At 47.9% G+C, this 23,408-nt stretch overlaps 1 protein-coding gene across 1 annotated transcript in view; it reads left to right on the top strand.

The window, feature by feature from the left end:
• The first annotated feature begins 2,326 nt into the window (after positions 1 to 2,326).
• The window catches only part of ALOX5 (arachidonate 5-lipoxygenase), an 835,151-nt gene continuing 814,069 nt past the window's right edge, over positions 2,327 to 23,408 (top strand). Inside the window, exon 1 of the mRNA XM_078643116.1 lies at positions 2,327 to 2,745. Within this exon, the coding sequence (XP_078499242.1) occupies positions 2,596 to 2,745 (150 nt within the window). The 5' untranslated portion in view covers positions 2,327 to 2,595. The remainder of the gene's footprint in view (positions 2,746 to 23,408) is intronic.

The raw sequence follows: 23,408 nt of genomic DNA, 5'->3' as shown, positions 1-23,408 counted from the left end.
AAACCCAGATCCTTTGACTGGATGTGAGTGTTTGATTGGTTCAGATGCTCCGTCCATCACCACCCCCTTTTGTATCGCTTTGGCCGCCATAAGTGTGGCAGGGTATGCTCAGACGTGAGTCCCTTGCTCACTTTGCCACTGGATTCAAGCTAGCCGGGCTGAAGACGGCTGGAATGCCAGAAACCGGTCCTCGGAAGCTTGTTTCCAGTTCAGGGAAGGCATGCCTTGGCAGTTCGGGCTGGACTGTTCCCATGAGGCACAGGGTCAGACTGATTTGCATATAGCCATGTCTGAACTGGGGTGGCAGAGTGGGCTAAAGAACGGTGATGGATCAAACCCAGATCTTTTGACTGGGTGTGAGTGTTTGATTGGTTCAGATGCTCCGTCCATCACCACCCCCTTTTGTACCGCTTTGGCCGCCATAAGTGTGGCAGGGTATGCTCAGACGTGAGTCCCTTGCTCACTTTGCCACTGGATTCAAGCTAGCCGGGCTGAAGACGGCTGGAATGCCAGAAACCGGTCCTCGGAAGCTTGTTTCCGGTCCAGGGAAGGCATGGCTTGGCAGTTCGGGCTGGACTGTTCTCATGAGGCACAGGGTCAGACTGATTTGCATATAGCCATGTCTGAACTGGGGTGGCAGAGTGGGCTAAAGAACGGTGATGCATCAAACCCAGATCTTTTGACTGGGTGTGAGTGTTTGATTGATTCAGATGCTCCGTCCATCACCACCCCCTTTTGTACCGCTTTGGCCGCCATAAGTGTGCCAGGGTATGCTCAGACGTGAGTCCCTTGCTCACTTTGCCACTGGATTCAAGCTAGCCGGGCTGAAGACGGCTGGAATGCCAGAAACCGGTCCTCAGAAGCTTGTTTCCGGTCCAGGGAAGGCATGGCTTGGCAGTTCGGGCTGGACTGTTCTCATGAGGCACAGGGTCAGACTGATTTGCATATAGCCATGTCTGAACTGGGGTGGCAGAGTGGGCTAAAGAATGGTGACGGATCAAACCCAGATCTTTTGACTGGGTGTGAGTGTTTGATTGATTCAGATGCTCCGTCCATCACCACCCCCTTTTGTACCGCTTTGGCCGCCATAAGTGTGCCAGGGTATGCTCAGACGTGAGTCCCTTGCTCACTTTGCCACTGGATTCAAGCTAGCCGGGCTGAAGACGGCTGGAATGCCAGAAACCGGTCCTCGGAAGCTTGTTTCCGGTCCAGGGAAGGCATGGCTTGGCAGTTCGGGCTGGACTGTTCCCATGAGGCACAGGGTCAGACTGATTTGCATATAGCCATGTCTGAACTGGGTGGCAGAGTGGGCTAAAGAACGGTGATGGATCAAACCCAGATCTTTTGACTGGGTGTGAGTGTTTGATTGGTTCAGATGCTCCGTCCATCACCACCCCCTTTTGTACCACGTTTATTTATCCAGCTGCTTGAGCTTGAATTTTCAAAGACACCATTGCCAACTTAATTCCTTTAAAGTGTCGTATTTAGCTTTTTTTTTTTTTTTTTTTTTTTTTTTTTAAACCTTTATTGTACAAAGAAAGCTCACAAATACGGGCCTACAACCCCACGGGCTGGCCACCACATGGTAAAAAACGTAGCAAAGGAGAATAGGTTCTTCACAGGATATGGCACCAGGAGCACAGGAGAAACCACAAAGGCCATCGAGCAATCAGCACAAACAGGATAACAAAAGGTTAATTTTCTAATACGGGGCGGGGGAACAGAAGAATAACGGGCCGTGGAAGAAACAACAAGGGAGGGGCCGCGGCAAGCCGCCATTTTATGAATGTCGTATTTAGCTTGATCGTTTATGGCGTTTTTATCTGGAGCAGCACTGATGGGAGGAGGGCAGTCATTAACAAACATGGATTTTTAGGTCTGGCTTGACAGTGCAGTCCTAACTAGGTCTTTTGGTCGCAGTAATTCAAAGGCATTAATACCTTTTCATTGTGCAACTTGAAATATTTTCCTGTGATGTGCATTAAAACTATAAAGGGATCAATACCTGCCCTAAGTATACCTGTGTGCTATAAATACGACCGTTATTGGTTTTTTTTTTAAATTAAAAACTGTTAATGCAAATACTATGTCCCCTACATTTAGGCTGTGTTTCTTTTTTTTATCTTTGTGACATATGCTGGCAAAAAAATCTTTTAAAAACTTGCATTGCTTCAACTTCTTTTCAAATTAGAATAGTACAGGTACTCTATACGTGACAGAACCTACAAGTTAAGCGCAGGCAGAATGCACCTTGTAACACTAAAACATGCTTCCCAAACTTTCTATGTACGGCGGAAGAGGGGGCGGGGCAGACAACTTCTGCTTTTCAGGGCTCCACGCTTATTTTCATAACTCTACTGCCATTGCTGTGAGCGCTGCGCTGGTGACATTATTTCCCTGTGAGACCTGGCAGCGAAAGGTGCTAGGAAACAAAGAGATTACCAATATCAGGGCATAGCTGAAGGCAGGAGGCAGCCTTGCTAAGGCAGGGCAAAATACCCTCAGAGCCTGGAGGAGGAAAGCGAAACCTCACAGTTTCGGCATACTCCCTTCGTCGAAGAGGACGCACCGCTGCTCTGCGTCGAATAACTTGCAATGCCGTCCTACACTGTGACCGTGGCGACTGGAAGCCAGTGGTTTGCAGGCACCGATGACTACGTTTACATCACGCTCATCGGCACCGAGAGAAGCAGCGAAAAAAACCTTCTCGATAAAGCGATGTACAACGATTTCGAAAGAGGAGCGGTAGGTTACTCAATTTACAGGCGCATATTTCTACTTAGCAATGTCGGTTGTTTCTCCCTGTTAATTTTGTCCCTTGTCCGCCTCATAAATGCGATATTTTAGAGCGGCGGTCAAATTGATACACAAAGTACCCTTACGACGTTTATAGAAGAGGCGTGGTTTGTGTAACTGAGGGTGTGGCTGAAAAAATGTGGACAAATTCATAAATTAACCCCTGCCCCGTGAAAAAATACTAATATTAGTAACCAACAGCGTTATAAGCATATTTATCCCGGACAACATGTCATTGGTGACAGGTCTCAAGTTTCCCAGCTCTGTGATTGAGTAGCCGTTCAAGAGAAAGGCTTTACTATGAATGCTGGTATCTGTAGTCCTATACATTCAGGGTACGAGTCCTAAGAAAAGAAGTGGATGGAGTTGGACTAACCAAGTTAGGCAGTATGTAAGTGATATGATGAGCTTATAGCCTGTTACATCACAGCACATCACATGTGGCTTCACAGGATGTGCCATCACAGGAAATGGTATAAAAGCCCATAACTTCACAGGGAGTGACACTGCAAGAAGTGACATCAGATCTTAAGACCTCACACCTATGTTTAGCAGGTCTATCATGAGTACATTTGAGCTCATTAGGAGAATTAACAAGTGATTTTTTGCGTAGTGGTTGGGCCAAAAAAGGGATGCACACTTGATGCAAAATCTGGGCATCAATTTATACATTTATGTTTTTTTAAGCTCTGCCACAAAGAAATTGGCAACAAGGAGAAACGTGGAGGTGAGTTTGTTCTGCTTAATCGGTTGCAAAGTCTGCATTTTAAAATACCTTATGGGGTTAAGGCACCTGCTGCAGAGTTCTCGGTGTGTCCAGTAAATCTTAGAAAATAATAATAATGGTGAGATCTCTGGAGGTTTACACATTTGCTGGAGAGTTCTGTTTTGTCAAGTCTCAATTTTGACTCAAAGTAGCATAGTGGATAAATGTGACTTCTGCAGAGCACGTCATGTAACATGCACATGACTGGTTTCGATTTTATGCAGATATGTTTTTATGTAGATGGGTAAGTGTGTTACTGCTGTTAAAACAGAGATCCTTTTGTTACTTGCAGTTCATATATTTTAATCTCTCTAATATAGCACAGTGAGGTATGAAGGGCACGGGGCTCCTACACCTTGTAACCCTTACTGTCTTATGCAAAACATTATGTACATTGATTTACACACATATCCTTTATTGCCAATGTACATTGTGTACGTGTGATGTAAGGCGCTCTGACATGGTGCATTGGGATGAGTAGCGCTATAAAAGAAATAAAACTACTGATATTTAAAATAAGCGGAGACTTTCTTTGCCTGCCACCGGAGGGGAGAAAATGATCCAGCGGGACTCCAAGGACCAGGAGTCTCCACTGTCGCCGCCATTACCGCTCTCCTCCCCCAGCCACTGCCTGCCTGATAACCGCTCGCGGACCCCGCTTCGCGGGTGCCGCTTGCAGCGGAGACTTTCTTTGCCTGCCACCGTAGGGGAGAGAAGGAACCAGCGGGACTCCAAGGACCAGGAGTCTCCGCTGTCGCCGCCATTACCGCGCTCCTCCCCCAGCCACTGCCTGCCTGATAACCGCTCGCGGACCACGCTTCGCGGGTGCCGCTCGCAGCGGAGACTTTCTTTGCCTGTCACAGGAGGGGAGAGAAGGAACCAGCGGGACTCCAAGGATCAGGAGTCTCCGCTGTCGCAGCCATTACCAGGCTCCTTCCCCTGACGTCACCTAGCCCTATTAAACGTGAACTGGACCCGCTGTGCGGGACGTGCGCCGGGCGAAGCCCGGGCCAAGGGTGGGCCCGTTATAGGACGTTCGAGCCCGGCAGAGGACGGGACGGGGCAACCCTCTAACATCTGTGGAATCAAGGTCAGTGCAACCAAAACCCATATTGTATGTCAGCGGATCGATAATCTTTGTGGCGACTCTTGAGACCGTTTTTAGCAGCTGGTTACCTTCTGTTATGGCTACCAACAATGATGGGAAGGGGGGGAAGTCTAACATGGGTGGCTCTATCGTGGGAACTCTAGACCGCTTTATCACCAGGGCTTCATCTGTGCTCTCGCGTGAAATTAAATTGACAGAAAAAAGACTGTCATTGGACCCAGTCTTTGATAAACGCTCATCCTTGGGCCCAATACTGCATTCAATTTTCCCAAACCAACAACACGTGGTTAGTGCTGGCGATACCGAGGTGGGAAGCTCACATCCCATGGGCAGCCAAGACCTGGAAATTTCACAAGATATCAGGATTAATGCACCAGCTAGTACAAGTGTGCTTGACACCCACGTTGAAGAATTAGGTCCTCCAAACATGAGACCAAAAACGAGATCCTTACAGTACTCTAAAGCAGATAGCACGAATGTGGCAGCAGATTTGGGCGTGAAAAGGAAGCGTGGAGGAGCCCCTTTAACAAGTAAAAAAGCAAAACTAAAAAAAGGGAACGACAAGAGTGAGGAATTGAGTACAAGACCCCCAAATATCTCAGCAATAACCCCACAGCCTACCCTAACAGCCACTGCTCCAATGAACTTCAGAGACGTTGATCCGACAGATTTGGGTACTGCATTCTGGGCGGAATTGGAGCTTATCTTCACAAGGACCTGTGTCCCCATATATGATAGACTCGCCCAGATTGAAAAGAGACTATTGCACTTAGAGTCACGGTCTGATACAGCCCAGTTACAGGCAGACCTGCAAGTTTCAGTGGGGGATGGCCTTCTAGATGGGGAGCGGCAACCAGCCAGGGAATGGGGTAGCAATTCTTAGTAATCAGTCAATTAGCAATTACATACCTGATGTTCCGCCGCTGGTGGTAAATTGCAGTCTGCCCACTAATTGCGACCCCTTACCACCAAGGGAAAGGACAGAAGATAACAACAATGTTCAATCCAGTGGTGGGGCTTCGGGGAGGATAACGGGGCATTTGGATGAGCAACTCCAAGTCTGTAGAAATATTGTCGAGGAGAAGCTCGTGCAATCATTACCCCGTATCGATCTCCCCCCAGCTTCACTACCGTATGTGGTGGTGCTTGCCGGGGTACCAGCATTAGATAATGGGAAAAACGCGGCATACACTGATCTTAAGAACAAATGTATACAGTGGCTTAATTGCAATAGGCCTCTACCACCACAGGTCACTGGGGAAATACTGTTTGCGGATCGGGTTGATTGGGTTGGGGATAGGCCAAAAACCCTTGCAGGTAACTGTGTAATTATCAACTTCAGGAACACCTCTGTAGTGGATTATATCTGCAAGGGGGCCTCAGCTGGGTCTAAAACGCAAATCCTACCCCTACACTTGTCCTACTATTATCCTGCTCCCCAGTCGGGCCCAAAGCAATTAAGAGCCGGGAAGCTAAGGGGGATTCGGAATCCACCACCATACAGAGATCAAGTAGGGGTGAATAACTGGAAGGGCCCACAACTAACTACCCCCTTGCTCTCATTGTTCCCCCAGAATAACAGATTTAGCACCCTAGACCTAGTGGATTGACAACCAGAGGCCAAATCTTGCCCACTCTCAGGTGTTCGAGAACTAGGCCCGCAGGGAGCGTGAATGTTGTATACTGTTGATGTTAATTCCATCAGTGCCCCTAGTATTGTCCAACAAGAGGATGTGGAAGGCAGGGGCCCCATAGTGCCAAATGTGGGTCAGAGTAGGGAGATGGTCTGCCAGGTTGTAGATTCTGATGCACTATCGAGACACAGGAGGGTGCATCCGGCTTTGTCGCCGAGCCACTTTCGGGTGAAGCGGCAGAACGAATCCAGGTGACTAGGAGGACGCTGTGCACTAGTGGTGCAGCACCTAGTGGTTCTGGCCCAATAGAAGTTTCAGGTCCAACTAGTTCTGGGACTAAGAACGGTAAGATTAAAGTCCTGTCCTGGAACCTGGCAGGGCTGAGAAATGAATTATCTACCCCTGAGTGGGGCCAATTTATAGAAAAGCATGACATTTGTCTAATGGGGGATGGTTTTGCCACCGTTGATATCCAGGCAACTTCCAGAGGTAGGGGGAGACCCTCGGGTGGCTTGGCGATATGGGTAGGCACGCACTTGTGTGCGAAGGAAGCCCATATCCCAACCAACTTGTTCGACGTCCAATGTGTCCTTCTGACACTCTTTGACTCTACTCAGGTTGCCCTCCTCAATGTTTACTCAAGGCCTTCGCAGGGCGGCCAGGAATCTGGCACTTTCGATATATTAGGGCACTTTATCTCTTCCCTTGACCCCGAAATAGCCCTATTAGTTGGAGGAGATTTCAACTGCCAGTACGAACCCCTTGCTAGCCCAGATATGGCTGACTTAGAGGATGAGGACCAATACTGGCACATCCCTGAACCGCGGATAGCCCCGGTTAAAGCCTGGACACCACTGGTCCTCCAAATTAAATCACTTTCCCTTACAGCGTCTCTGAGGGCGTGTAATGGGAGGGTGGATCCAGACAGACCGGGCTTATCTACTTTCAATAGACTAGGGCAAAATTCCAATATTGATTATCTACTGGTTGAAGCCAGACATTGGAATAGGGTTTCTGATTACAGGGTTCACCAACGGTGCGATAGTGACCATAATGCTCTTGTGCTGACTTTGAAACCTGGGAGTTTTGGTCTGTCCAGTCCAGCCTCTGAGCTCAATTTCGCTTAACCACCCTTCCTGCTTTCTAATAATTGGCGATGAATTAAGTGGTCGAAATTTCAGGATTTGCCGTCTAAACTTGCAAGGATATATCAGCGCGCATTACCACAGTTGATAGACATGGGGGAGGTGGGAGAAAAGGCCTCTGATCCAAAGGCCCTGACTAGGTCTGTAGTAATCCATTAACAACTGATTGTAAATCTATTGGATGTATTCTTCCCTTGTGGAAGTGTGAAGGTTACCCCACATCAAAACCACCCCTGGTATGACGCATCCTGCCGGAAAGCGAAAAAGGACCTCTTAGCCGCAATAAAAGATGAAGATAGGGCTAGTATCAAGCAGTGCCGGCTTAGGTATAAGCAGGTTGTTAACAGGGAGAAGAAGAATTGGGAGTAGAATAGGTGGGAAGAATTAAGATGAGCTCTCCTAACTAAAGATTCTAAGACATTTTGGTCAATTGTCAACTCTGGGGGTAGACCACCTATTCTAGCGAATATAGCTCCTGCAGCATGGGACGCTCATTTCGGGGCTTTATATACCAACCCGACGAAGAGTTACTATCGTTCGCTACCCTTGGACCCTCTCACGAGCATAGATTGGAGGCGTTGTTGGCTCCCGTGATGGGGGATGTGGAAGAGGTTCCCCAGCTCTCTACCCCAGGACCCCTCCATGAGTATAGATTGGTGGGGCCCTTGGATATTGAGCAGGGCAAGGGGACAGAGGTTTCCCTTTGTGAGCACCGTTCGGGTGGGACTGAAGACATCTCACTCATGGAGATTGAGACAGCAATAACCAAACTTCTACCCAACAAGGCCCCAGGCTTGGATAAGCTTCCTGGAGACCTATTTCGAGCACAACCTAAAATTTGAGCACCATACTTGGTTGTCTTATTCAATACAATACTCACAGAGAGTGTCCCGCCAGACACCTGGCTAGGAGCAGAGATTGTCCCAATACACAAAAAAGGCTGTCCACTAACCCTGTCCAATTATAGGCCCATCAGCCTGATAGACACTACTCAAAAGCTGATGGGCAGGATTATTTTAGACAGAATCCAAGGGTGGATAGAGGAAAATGGGAACCTGACTGTATTCCAAGCCGGGTTCAGGACGGGCATTTCCACAATAGATAAAATTTTTAGGCTGCAGGTACTATCGTGGAAAACGGTGTGTGTGGAGGGTGGCAGCCTCTACCTCATATTCGTGGACCTGCGGGCCGCATTTGATTTAGTCCCGAGAGAAAAATTATGGGGTGTATTGCTAGGTATGGGTCTTCCTGCTGACCTGTTGGACATCTTGATTAGACTTCATACGAACAATTATGCTCAAGTTAGGTGTGGACGGCATGGTGAATTGTCGGATCGCTTCCCTGTGAAAAAAGGGGTACGCCAGGGGTGTGTCCTGGCCCCAACTTTATTCTGCCTTTATTTAAATGGGCTAGTTGACCATCTGCTGAGAGTAAAAGACAATGATGCCCCTGGGCTGTCAACCGAGCGAGTGCCCGCTTTGATGTTTGCAGACGACACTCTGTTGTTATCTAAAACATCAACGGGCATTCAGCGTATCTTGGATGGCTTCGCAGCTTTTTGTTTACTGCGCGGGCTAGAGATCAACTTGGATAAGCCAAGTTCATGATTTTTAATCCTCCGAGGAAAACTCGCCCGAACCCTCTGTTAATTGGTATACACCTGGAAAGAGTAAAGACCTTCGATTACTTGGGCATTACCCTAACGGAAAATCTTGATTGGGGACCTCAGACAGCAAAGGTGGCCCTCAGGTTGTCCCAGGTAGCGGGGGGAATCAGCAAAGTTCACAAATCTTCAGTCTTCAAGCCTGCTGCACCGGTCGTAGAAATGTATAAACTTCAGGCCAGTGCGGCTTCTATGTACGGTGCAGAACTTTTGGGCCACAAACGATTAAATAATCTTGCGAGGTTAGAACATGGTTTTATGAGGAACCTATTGGGTTTACCAGCTAGCACACCACTAACACCGTTGCGCATGGACTTGGGGCTAGAACCCATAGAGGAGGCAGAAGCTGCACGGCCTTTGATGTATTGGAAGAGGCTCTGGTCCGTGCCTGAACTAATACCCTATAACGAGGAGTTCACTGAGGTGTGGGCCGTTTTAAAAATTAGGAATATTCCATGGCTTGCACATATTAGGGCACTTTGTGGACAAATTGGTTTACCAGAGCTGTGGGAGAACCCTGCATATAGCTGCCCAAGGATAACGAAAGCCGAGCTATTGAGTTATGTCAGAAATTACAACCTAATATCTCTCCAGAGGTGCACTACTCTGGGAAGATTGACGGTGGAGTTCCTTCAAGTGAAAGTTGAACTGAGTATGGAGAATTTCTTGGACTTAATTTATCCTTCTCTTGCAAGGAAACTGTATATACAGCTTAGGATTGGCAGCCTCCCTCTTAGGGTATTTACTTGTAAATGGGCTAATATTGAGAACATTGCTTGCACAGCTTGTATGTATAAACAAGAAGATATTTCCCATGTTCTGTTTTTTTGCCCTGCCTACCAGACGATAAGGAAATGCTGGCTGATTCCACCATGTAGGAACTTAGGTTTTACCCAGTGTGCCCATGCCTGCACGGTTCTTCGATATGACACCCCCCCCCCCCATTGTCTTTGCTGTATCACGATTCTTGTTGGGTATTTGGCGCAGGCTGAGAAGTTTTATATAAGCTGTACTTACTTACTTTACTGCACCGTTTGATAACTATTTGGTTTAATCTAATTGTATCTGCTAGTTTTACTGTACATGTAATTTATTGTTTTAACCCCCAGTGATATGTTCTGATTTTATGTACACTTTTATGGTCTATTGACTGAAATAAAGTTATCAAGAAGAAGAATATTTGTGTAATACTGAGACAGGCCAGCACATCTGACATTCTTACTGTGCATGCATATTTCTTTTATACAGGGACTGAACAAAGCCAAAACCATGCCTCTCTTAAGTACTTGTGAAGTAATAACAAGCATTACGCCTTTGTCCCCTCCATTAGAATTGCACAGGTGTGAGGCTCCAGGTAGCTCCTGGCCAGGATACTCGAACACGGGGCCTGATGGCTTCTTACCTCGGCCATCTTTTGGGCCTGGCTCAAATTTAACATAATAAAGCACACCCCTGCGTATTGCTGCTCGTAACAGAAGCAGACCACGTCAAGGCACTGCTGAATCGGTCAGTTCAGTAGATTTCAAGTGCGGCCTAACTTCTTGGCAGAATGGACCGCGTCCACCATGTGAAAATAGTGGGTGGATGCCATCTACCCGCGTGTCCCTCCGACATGTGCCCTATATATTTTCCATTATAATTTCTGAACTGATGGTGTCAAAGTGAAAAAAATATATAAATACTCATGCATGGACCTGAGAAACTGACCTTGCTGGGCTGACTGCGAGACAGTGATTTGATGAACTGCAACAAATAAGTGGCACATATTAAGTTGGAAATGTACCTAATAAGCTGTTTGGGCAACACTTGTACAACTCATCTAAAATTATTAACTTTAGACAAATAGACCATGCAACTTTGGGAAAGGCTTGTCTACTGTTTTACTGTGGATACTCTACAGATAATCCATCTTTTCTTTATAACTGTAAGTCAGACAATGTCTTAAAGAAAATTTTGCATATGACACATGGTTTTGAGAAATATCAAAGGACTATCCACGCAGGGGGCATCAGGGGCCGGAAAAGTAACCAGATCGAGGGCCCAAATTACCTCAGAACATGAACTACCATCATGCGTCTCAACTACCGAATCATTTGAAGAATAGTTTTTAAATAAATATTTCACCTTATGAATGTATTAAATAATCTTTAACATACAACATGCTATTTCCCTGCTTTGGGGACAAGGCGTTCGAACCACCACATTCCTACCCCTGCAAACCATATTTTTTCATGACATTGCGAGGAAAGTCATAACTATGTTATACCTGGCACTACCCTCCTAATCTTACTCATCCAAAAGGACTATTAGCGCCAAATGGGAGATGGATCTACACACCATTCTGACAGAAAAGCAGTGGTTATGGGCCAAATAACATGTGAAGAAGGTCTCTAGGAACCCAAGGTTCAGATACACGCAATTTATTTCTTCCACCGGACCTACCTGACTCCCAAACGTATCCTGCACATGTATGCAGGGGCGTCCTCGGAGTGTCCTCGCTGCTGTATGCCGGACGCCGGCTTTTTCGGTCGAGCTTACATCACTTGCGCTGTGGCGATCTGTTGCATATTCTTATGGGGTCTGACTCCTCCCACGCTTTTGGATTGGCTTTTGAATGTGTTGTGTAAAAATGATGCCTGAAAATGGCTAATGGTGGGTTTGTGTCCCACCTTTTTTCAAACGTTCACTCCCGTAGCGTATTACCCCGGGAGCGAGCAGCGGCACGCAAGGGGGAGGCAGGAAGCACGCTTTGCTCCGAAAGTGGTTTTTTTTTTGTATCTCAATTGGAGCCTTGCACCTCTACTTTTACTCTTTTGATGTGACGAAGCCCGTACTACTGATGTCCAGCCATTTCCAACAGCTACAGACTCGAAAATGGGTAATTTCCTTTCGGAGCAGCTGGGCGAGTCAGACCGGAAGCATTGCCTGCACACGCCAGTGCAGGGATGTATTGCAGCTGCGCGTTGCTTGCTTGCGTTTGTCACAGGAACAGACATGCAGCTCATGCCTAGAGTGAGAAATACTGCAAAGGGTCCTTCTCACACACAGCACTAGCACGTGAGCATGCCCCGCATGCACTGGAGTCGCATACTTTTTGGAACTTCTCAGTGCTTGCACGCAGCTGCATCTTTACACAACGGTTATGCTGGGAATGTGATCACAATCTAGATTGCAGGCAAGGTACACAGTACAGCTTACTATGGACCACGACACGGAAGAGTCGCAGTGGGTGTACGTATAGCAGCGCTGCCAAGTGCCTGAATCACATGTTCGCCTAACGCATTTCTCTGCCTCCGGGTGGAATCTCCGCGTTGCAGTAGCTGGTAAAAGAGAGAGAGCGCAGTAGGAGGCATCACCATGGCCTCTGGTGCCGTGTCCGGTCCCCACAACACTCACTGTCTGCTTGTGGAGTGATTCCTGCAGGGATGACGTGGATAACACCCTCTGTTTCCTAGAAAGGACTAAGTACTAACCAGGCTGAAGAGGGGACTGGGGGAGGCAACCAAGATAGGGTGTAAACAGCGTAGAAGGATGCTGGGAGTGATCTGCCCTCGGATCCTCTTGGGGTCTCGTGGTGGACACCGCCTAAGGGATGGAACAGATGGGTAGCACACATGCCAGACATAGGTAACAAGGAGAAACAACACAGAATAGAAGAGAAAGCATAGTCACCTGAGACGCAGTGCTTATAGAGCGAAGTAGATCAGTTAGCGGTGTTCTGGATCCCCAATGAAGCAGCGTTGCGCACACCAATGATCCGGAAGTAGCCAAACAGCAACTTTGTGCCCCTGCACGCATTGCTGTAGAAAGAAAAGAGCATGCCCTCCTGCGCTGGTTGCCAAATTATAGTGTGGGGCTTCATACGCTAGTACAGGTTGCAGAGGAACTAGAAAGAGCTCCTGCGCTAGTGTGAGTATCCAGGGAGTGCAGCTTCATGCCCCTGCATGGGTTGCCCAATTTAAGGAAAACAAAGGCGCTCCTGCGCATGCTAGTGTTTTACAAAGGTAATGTGACTGCTTGCTTGTGCACGAGCTGAGGGGGGGTCAGAGAAAAAACATGCTCCTGCGCTTGCCGGTAATGTGGAGCAAGGTACGACTTCGTGCCCTCGCAAAAGTCGTGTGTGATCTGTAAGAGCGCTCCTTTACCAGGGAAATAATAAAAGGAAACGCGACTCCATGCCTTTGTACGGGTCACGTGACACCAGTAATAGCGCTCCTATGCTGGGGGAACAACAACAAAGTAAACGCAACCTCGTACTCCTCAAGATAGCTTCGCCCCCACCTCCTGTTCTTGTAGACTATCAGGCAGTTATGGTGAGCGGGCCGCAAGAGGGAAACATTGAAGACATATGTACTCTCATCTGGGGAGGTAATGCTAGTCTCATGGATACCCTGTTGATCACCCGTGCTATAGATTAGGGGCCTACATAACGTAGCAACAGTTTTTTGGGCCCATGTGTTTTGAGGTTTTTGATGGACACCCATACCCTGTGCCCCACTTCGTATTCGGGTTCTGCTTGCAGGTGTCTATCTGCGCTTTGTAGTTCTCTTTGGCCTTGGCAAGCTCAAAACGGGCTTGGTGCCATATGGTGCGGAGCAAGGAGTGATACGCCTGTACGATGGGCATGTTGCAGGTTTGGGTCTTTTCCCAAGGAGACGTACTAGGATGTTGGCCTTGAAGACAGAAGAACGGTGACACCGCAGTGGCAGCGTGTTTGTTGTTATTGTACATGTATTCCACCATTTATTACACTTCTGACCATTCCTTTTCTATGGTGAGCAGTAAGCAACGGAGGTATTGCTCCATGGACTGGTTAGTTCTTTCCGCCTGCCTGTCTGTTTGGGGGCGGAGGACAAACAAACCTCCATGTCTAGGATGCTACAGACCTCGTTCCAAAACCAGGATTTGAACTGAGTTCCTTTTTCTGTGATTAGGACGGAAGGAATGCCATGTAACCAGGTCACGTTTTGCATGAATACAGCTGCTAGTTCGGCTGCGGTACGGAGTTTCTTTAGAGGCACGAAGTGCACCATTTTGGTGAGGTGGTCCACGATGGTGAGGATGGTGGTGTACCCTGTTTTTGTTCTGGGGAGTTCTACGATGAAGTTCATCAAGACTGTGTGCCATGGGCAAGGAGGAACAGGAATCGGGTGCAGCAAACCCACCGTAGGTTGGGTTGAGGTTTTTCCTTGCGCACAGACGGTACATCGGGCGATGTAGGCCAGCGTGTCGGAGGCTAGAGTGGGCCACCAGAAACGCCTCTGTATTAGGTCCTTGGTTTTCTGATACCTGGGGTGGCCGGACAAAGGGTGGTTTTGGCACATGAACAATGCCTATTGTTGATGATTTACTCACGATAAGAAATAACACTTCCCTTTGAACAGGAATCCATCCTATCCAGTCAGCCCCTGGATGGCTCCCGTCCAGTCGTTCGGTTTCTTCTGCTCTAGATTGCAGCATAGCTGAGACAGAAAGGAGGAGGTGACCACTGCTTCCTGAAAGCATCGATCTGGAATGATGGGTACCGGTTCCATAGACTGAGTACTATCCTCGGTTTCTTCCAGCCTGGACAATGCGTTGGCCTTGGCGTTCTCCCTTCCGGGTCGGTAGGCGATCCAAAAGTCATATTCATTGAAGAATAGGGTCCATCGTAGTTGCCTAGCTGTAAGGGCCCTGGCCGAACGAAGGAACTGTAGGTTTTGGTGGTCGGTGAAGATGGTCACCGTGTGTTTAGCGTCTTTCAAGTAGTGGTGCCATTCCTTAAACGGCGCCTTGATGGCCAGGAGCTCCTTGTCTGCGATGGAGTAGTTGCATTTCGCTGACTATAATTTCCTGGAATAGTATGCCACAGGGTGCGCAGACCCGTTTTGGTGTCTCTTTGCAATAATACCCCTCCCAGGGCGTTCTGTGAGGCGTCGGCCTCTACTATAAAGGGTTGGTTGGGGTCAGGGTGTTTCAACATAGGTGCTGTGGTGAATCTCGCCTTTAGTTCTTGGAATGCCTTTTCTGCTTTCTCGTCCCACAAGTAACAGGTGCCTTTGCGTTACAAGGAAGTGATGGGGGTGACTATCTTGGAGAACCCTGCAATGAAGAGGCGATAGTAGTTTGTGAACCCCAGAAACCTCTGGACTTGTTTCACGGAACCAGTGGGCAGCCACTGTACTTTGGTTTCCACCTTCCTGGAGTCCATCTCAACGCCGGCCGGTGTTAGGATGTGTCCCAAGAACTCCACGGTGGTGGTGTGGAACACGCTTTTCTCCAGCTTGACATATAGTCCATGTTGCTGCAATTTCTGGAGAACGGCACGTATGTGCTGTATATGTTCCGACATGTCCGATGAGTAGAGCAATATGTTGACGATATAGACGATACAGAACCGGTTGATGTACTCCCTCAACACCTCGTCGATGAAAAACTGGAAAGCAGCAGGGGCATTGCAGAGCCCGAAAGGCATGGCACGGTATTCGAACAAGCCATACCTTGTTCTGAAGGCGGTTTTCCACTCATCTCCCTCTCGGACTCTGACTAGATGGTAGGCCTCACGTAAATCCAGCTTGGTATATACAGCCGCGTCTTTCACTTGATCCAACAAGTCGGAGATCAGTGGTAGAGGGTATCGGTTTTTAATCCTTATGGCATTTATTGCCTTGAAGTCAATACACGTTCGTAAATCCCCTTCTATCTTTGCCACAAAGAAGAGAGGGGAAGAGATGGGAGACCTGGAATAACGGATGAACCCTTTCTGTAGGTATTCATTGAGATATCCACAAAGGTGTTAATTTTCCTTTTCGGTGAGGGAGTAAACACGGCTGCAGGGAAGCGTGGATTCTGGAATGATATTGATTCTGCAGTCGAAGCTCGGATGTGGGGGTAACGTGTTTGCACCTTTTTCGTCAAACACTTGGGCCAGATCCTGGTATTCCTCAGGGATGACCCCCTGTGTGACCATACCCATCCCGTTTAATGGCAGTGCTCAGGCTTGTATCGTTCTGGTGCGGGGATTCTCGGTAGATGGGTAGCAAGAAGGAATACAATGAGTTGATGCTAACGTCAGCTTCTTGGTCACCCAGTCTATGTGGGGGTTGTGCTGTACCAGCCAGGGGATGCCTAGTATCAGTCTGAACTGCGGGGTGTCAATGACGTCGATGGCGATGGTCTCTGTATGGTTGTTGTCTAGCATCATTTCCAGGTCCTCTGTTTGATAGCGGATTAGTCCAGAGGTCAGGTCGGTGCCATCCACTACCTTCACTGTTTCTGGTTTCTTTTTTACTTTTCTAAACATGCCCAGGCTGGCCATGAATTGGGTGTAAATGAAATTGCCAGTTGCTCCTGAATCGATTACGGCAGTGACGTACCAGGATAGCCTGGTGGGGGATCGCAAAAAGACGGGCACGCCCATGTGTTGGTGGTTGATGCAGGAGGCAGGGGTCTGTTTTTTCTCGGCAGACAATCCCAGTAGACAGACCCCGTTTGCTACTGGGTTTGCCCCGTTTCCCAGCCCATCTCCTCGGGATATCGGAAGAACGAAAGGCGTCTTCTCTTTTGGTCTGCAGGGTTTAACCGGACACTCTCTGAGGAAATGGCCACTCTTGCGGCAATATCGACACTGGTTTTGTTTTCGCCTCTTTTCTTTTCCTTCCTTGGTTAGGGGGCCACGGATGCCGGATATCTGCATGGGTTCTGTGGTATCGCGGGTTTTGGTTGTTTCTCTGTATGCCGAGAGTCTGGCCTCATCCCCTTGGACCTTTCAGTTCTATGTTCCTCTAACTGGTAGTTCTGCTTGACTACCATGTCAATGAAGGGACTGATCTCCTCTGGCTGTTCTGTCATCTGGGAGATGAGGTCCTTTAGTTCCTCGCGCAGACCTCGGTAAAAAACAGACACCTGTTTGGAGTCGGGCCATCGAGCTTCCACTACCAACTGGTTGAACATGGTGATGTAGTGCAACAAGTCAGTATTGCCCTGCTTTAGGTTCAGTAGCTCGTTATCTGCGGCTTGTACGAACGTATGGCGAGCAAACATACGCCGCATGGTTTCTTTGAACACCGGAAAACTGTAGAGTAGAGGTTCGTTGTTTTCCACCAAGGGTATAGACCACTGGGCGGCGGCGCCTCCCAAATAGGAGAGGACAAAGGCTACCTTGGAGGCATCGTCCGGGAAGGCAGACGCTCGAGCCATGAAGTGCAGGGACATTGGTTAAGGAATATGCTATACTTAGAGCTGTCGCCATAAAAGCGTTCTGGAGCGGCCAACTGTGCAGGATGCTGGGCTATTACCTGTATGGATGAAGAAACAGGAGAGGGAGAGGGCAAAGGACCCCCAGGGTTGAACAATGGAGGCCTCAACAACCCTTCCTGCCTGACCCTTACCGAAGGAGACGGCCCCCAAGGCCCGTGCCCATCTGCCCTTGTAGGGTTGTTATATCTTGTCGTAAACTACGGTTTTCTGCTTGCATGTTAGCAAGCATGACGGCTATGTCCTGCAGAGTGACATCAGGGTTGTCCATGTCGTCCAGGCGGAATATTCAACGTGGGCTACGTATTCTGTCAGGTCGCCACAGCACTCACCGTCTGCTTGTTGAGTGATCCCGCAGGGACGACGTGGATAACCCCCTCCGGCTCAATCTGTTTCCTAGAAAGGACTAAGTATTAACCAGGCTGAAGAGGGGACTAGGGAGGCAACCAAGATAGGGTGTAAACAGCGTAGAAGGATGCTGGGAGTGATCTGCCCTCGGATCCCCTTGGGGTCTCGTGGTGGACACCGCCTGAGGGATAGAAAAGATGGTAGCACACACGCCAGACACAGGTAACAAGGAGAAACAACACAGAATAGAAGAAAAAAGCATAGTCACCTAAGACGCAGCACTTATAGAGCGGAGTAGACCAGTTAGCAGTGTTCTGGATCCCCAAAGAAGCAGCGTTGCGAACACCACGGATCCGGAAGTAGCCAAACAGTAACTTCGTGCCCCTCCACGGGTTGCTGTAGAAAGAAAAGAGCATGCGCTCCTGCGCTGGTTGCCAAATTATAGTGTGGGGCTTCATAGGCTAGTACACGTTGCAGAGGAACTAGAAAGCGCTCCTGCGCTGGTGTGAGTATCCAGGGAGTGCAGCTTCGTGCCCCTGCATGGGTTACCCAATTTAAGGAAAACAAAAGAGCTCCTGCGCATGCCAGTGAAATGTGACTGTGTGATTCTGCACGAGCCACGGGGTGTCAAAGAAAAAACACGCTCCTGCGCTTGCTGGTAATGTGGGGCAAGGGACGACTTTGTGCCCTCGCACAAGTTGTGTGTGATCTGTAAGAGCGCTCCTGCACTCGGGAAATAATAAAAAGAAACGCAACTGCGTGCCTTTGCAAGGGTCGCGTGATGCCAGTAAAAGTGCTCCTGCGCTGGGGGAACAACAACAAAGTGAACGAGACTCCCTGCCTTGCACGGGTCGCATGTCTCTACAAAAGCGCTCCTGCGCTTCAGGGAAGTCAGTATAAGCGCGGCTCCGTGCCCTTGCACGAGTTGCGTAGCCTGTGTTTCTGTAGGCGCCCTTGAGCGGTTCAGAGGAATTCCGGTTGCTGTAAGAGCATTCGCTCCTGCGAAGCTCAGTACTGTAATACGAAGCACCGATTGCGGTGGCTTCGATTTAGATATAGGTCCTCCCCGGAAGTGTCGGTCAGCTGTTTTTCAAGGCAGGTCCCGTCTAGGAAGGCTAGACGGCGGACCTGCTTAGGCTGATTTCTGCAAAAGGGAGCTGGTGTGCACCTCCAACACATCGCGCACCAGCCATACAAGAAAAAGGGAACATAACATGCCGTCTACCTTCGGCACTTTGTGGCCGCTGCCTCAGACCATGCACATTTCACTGGTGGTGTATCACCTCTCCCCCGGGTCTATTCCAGGCCTGAGTGTAGTTCGAGGAGTTCCGCTACGCAGAACTCTGTGAAGTGACAAAAAAACTCTGTGTAATTCTGCAAGTGGCGGAGTGCAGTGCGAACTGGCGTTCACACTGGTCTTCCTACCGCTCAGGTAATAATTCTACCCAAGTGGCAGCTCCTGCTCGCGAAAAAACTCCACTGCACTACACGGAGTGGAGTTTTCTGCACTCCACGAGCTCCACGGAGCGCGAAGTGCAGAAAACTACGCAAACGGAGCGGAGTTCACCGCTCAGGCCTAGTCTCTTCCCATTTCTTGCGACACTTTAGGCTGAATTAACCAGGGGTATGAGCTTGGCATAATGGCCTATGCTGTGACACAAGAGGAGAGGCACTGTGCCCCAAACAAGAGAGTGGTGTTTGAGGAAGGGACAGTTCTGCATCGAGATCTGTGCACATGTGAAGGACAAAGCTGCAGAAGCCTGCACTGCCAGCTGCAACTTCTGCTTCGATGGGCACAGGAGCTGGTGTGGGTAGTGCCCGCTGACCTGCAAAAAGTCCATTTGTAGCCTGCTTTTGGGCTTCCCTCAGCACGTTGACAGCTCTCACTGCCCTTTAATGCCTCAACAGTGAACGTGCAAGATTCCCATCCCTCACGGTGCACATTTCACCCGTCGCCTTTCAAATTGTTCAGGGGACACAGTCTTCAGCCGGACTGTTGTGTGCCCTGCTTCAGGCCGCCTCCTGCAGGTGGGTACTGGCCCGCATTGTTTCTGTCACCCTTCTTGTAGACGGGTACTATAGTTGAGGTACCCCAGGACTTTGGGCTCCCGGTTGCGACTCCAGCGTTAACAACCGCAGTGAGAATTGGGGCCCATAGAGAGATGTTTGATTTATATAGGTCTGGAGGAAGGCTGTCTGGACCCGGGGGCTTGTTGCTAGTCAGGCCACGAATCCCCTTCTCTATTTCTTCAACTGTAAAGTGCAAAGGAGCGTCTTCTGTAATTTTAGGTTCATATACTGCCTGTGGTTCATCGCTCTTAAAGATTAAGCTGTAATGGGATATCCACTCATCCTCAGGTATGTTGGTTCCAAGGCTAGAAGCATTAGGATCATCAAACATAGGTTTATTGATTATGCTCCAGAACTTGGAGCTATTACCCAAGGTTGATGGGTCAAGCAGAGTCTCCCAAATGTGTGCTTTTATTTCCTTTTTCCGGGATGCCGTAGTAGAATTGTATTCGGATCGCAGGATTTTAATATATGCAGAATCCCTTGGTTTTTTCTTGAGGGACATTTTCAGTTTCCGATTAGCTACTGAACAAGCATTGTCAAACCATCTTGGCTGGAAAAAGGTTGTGCCCTTTATTGGTGCGGATAGCAGTTGTCCAATTTTTTGAACCACAACAGCAAAGGCAGATAAGATGGTTTCAGGTGGTGTAGATTCAGAGACACAGAGATTAAATTCCTGGTTGCAACTTTTGTTGACAGACTCATACAAAGTATTACTATTTATCATGGACCATTTCAATTGACGATTTCCATTGATCAACTTTAGAGCACCCATATCTTTATGATTTTTCTGTGAATCAAAAAGTCCCGCTCCTAGTACAATTGAGATTGGGTTGTGGTCGCTAAAGATGCTTTCATGTATTTTAAAGTTTGAGGCTAAGTTTGCCAGGTCAACAGAAAAAAGATATGGTCAATGAAAGAGCCATGCTCAAAGCCTTTATAGGTTGGTACTTCAAAGATAAAGGAGTCATCTTTCAGAGACATAGCAATACTCAAGTTCAGATCGTCAATTAGATTATTGACATGGGTACCTCGCAAGCAATGAGCAAAATGAAGGCCTGCCCTGTTTTCGCACCCCAGGGAGCCCATGGTTGTCATAGCAGGGTTTCCACAGATGTGTGCATTCAAATCACCAGTGATTATTATATTCCGTGGCAATTTTGCCTTTTCGCCTTGCAGGTAGTCGTGGAGCTTGACGATGTTACACTCTCCTGGTGATGTTACTGAGTTATAAAAATTAACCAGGGTTAGTGCATTTCTGCCCCTCCTTAGCTCCATAACCTGGATGTTCCTATTTTCCATTGGTTTAGTTTTGGCTTGACAAAATAAGGGAGAGGCTGATGAATATTGCCAGACCCCCCCTTTGATCTGCCACTGGGCGATGGGGTAGCTGGCACAAAGAAGCTCTGGAAACCCTCGATCAAAAACATTATTGTCTACGAGCCACGTTTCCTGAAAGCACAGTATAGCAAAGTTCCTTACGAATTCCACCCACGTGTGTTCCTTTATTTTTGCAGCCAGTCCTGCTATGTTCCATGACAAAATTTTTATAGTCTTGAGAACATCATGCTCGGCCATTAACTCTTGGGTCATACCGGTGGGCAGGTGCAAGTCTTGGTTATGTCGATTTGTTATAGCTACTGATTGGTTTCTAGTACTAGGTGGCGATTTAGGAGCTATAATAGGAGGAGAGCTGCAGAAATCATGGGTAGAGGGGAGAAATGCCACTTGTGGGGAAAGATTCTCAGGAGGAATTATTAGAGGCTCTATAGTGTTAATAATGGCTGCCACTCTTAAAAGGGCTGGGGTGCTAGCTGAGTTGTCAGTGCTCATTATATTAGATTGTTCCGCCCAATTCAGAAGGCTTAGTGGGGCGTTGAGGGGCAGGGCAAGTGACAGTCAATCCACCTCATCCAATTGACCATGGTCGTAGAAAACATCATATCTGTTTGAAGTCGGAACTCCGTATTGATTATGAAACAGATAGGGGTGTACCTGATCTTGTTTATATGCATATGGTACAGATTCCCTCCTCTCAAATGTTGATGGGGGATAATTATATGGTCTGCCTTTACAGGATTGTACATATCCTCTTTGTTCAGAGTCTGAGGTCGTCACCTGACTAGGGGCAAAAGGTGGCGCCCATGGTTGATCATGAGTTAGGGGCACCCACAAGCCTTCCTGATGGTGAGAAGTCTGGGCATTTTTATTTTGCCCATTTGTGTTAGAAGGGTAAAAGTAACTTAAACCCTTCGTACGAATCAGACTATTTGTCAAGGGACTCCTCCAGCTGGTGATAAAGTTTGCCACTCGTCTGTCTCTAAAATTGACTACAATGCAGTCTCCCTCTGTTGATTTGAATCTAGGGCCCACCCAATCTACTCTCTTCACATGACAAATCTGCCCATTTATGTGAGAGGGAAGTGGTCTGTGTAAAGTTAGCCACTGCATTACCTTGTTTTTTAGTTCCGTATAGGTCTCCCCCCTGTTGTCGTCCTGTTTGGGAACCCCAATCATGACAATGGTGTAAGCATTAGATTCAGGTGGAAGATTTAAATAGATAGGTCTTTTTGCCGTCATGGATTTAAACTGATTAGCCCCTGCTGTTTTAGTTGGAATATTCGATGTTGATGAGGTCGGGTTTTGCGTCAGCTCTGTATTTGTTATAGCTAGATCTGGGGAGCAACCCTCGGCAGCCCATTCACTATCGTCAGATACATCAGCTACCTGTATGTCTTGTGTGTTACTTATAGGCGTGGCTACTGAGAGTGGTAAATTAAAGGCTACTTGTGTAGTGGTTACTAGGTTTGGGGTAACTGGGAGTCCCTGTCGCTGATGCGAAGGCTGTTTGATGGCACTAGTTGTAGAGTCTTTGATAGCTTTCGCGGTTTTGGTGTTATTTTCATTAAAGTGTTTTACTTGCTGGAACAAAGATGGAAGTAGGCGTTTTTAGTATTTTAAGCATATTGGAGGAGACTTCATTTTGTGCTCTCTCAAATTTTCCTAAGGCCTTCTCTATATTTATAATTCGTTTACTGATGGGCTGTAAAAGAGATTTGACCATTGATTCTATTTCACTCAAGAGGGGTATTTTCAGTGTAGAGGAATGATCCGTTTGACTTATCTGGTCTATAACCGGATTACTCTCTATAGATTTCTCGCTTAAGATTATATCTGGATCCTGGATAGATGTTGAGGGAATCCCGGTCGTGGTTTTCGTTGAGAGTTTTGCCTGTCTAAGTTTTGACCAAATGTCTTTAATTGAATGTTGCGGTTTATTTATTGGACGGTAGGTTTTCCTTGACGGGCGCTTAATCTTACGTTTTTTCCTGTGTTGCTGGGTTACACTAGATGGATCATGAGTTATACCTGTTGTGAGTTGAGTGGCAGGTATTGGATCCTCCACAATTTGAATCTCTGAATGAAGAGATGATGTTTGCAGGCAGCTTGTGTTGTTGTCAAGGCTGATCGTCACCAAAGGACTACTTTCCATGGAGTTCCCAGTATGACATGTAAACAGTGCTCTCGGGGTATTGTCTTTGATATGTGAGCCTGGCAAATCTGTGAATGACTGCATTAACAAGGATTCCTGGGAGTTGATTGTAGCATCCATAATATGTATATTGCCACTAGTGTGTAAAGA

This window comes from Lissotriton helveticus, chromosome 5_1 (assembly GCF_964261635.1).
Source record: "Lissotriton helveticus chromosome 5_1, aLisHel1.1, whole genome shotgun sequence".
Lineage (NCBI taxonomy): Eukaryota > Metazoa > Chordata > Amphibia > Caudata > Salamandridae > Lissotriton > Lissotriton helveticus.
Note: the sequence above shows the minus strand (reverse complement) of the source record. Positions and strands in the feature narration are given on the sequence as shown.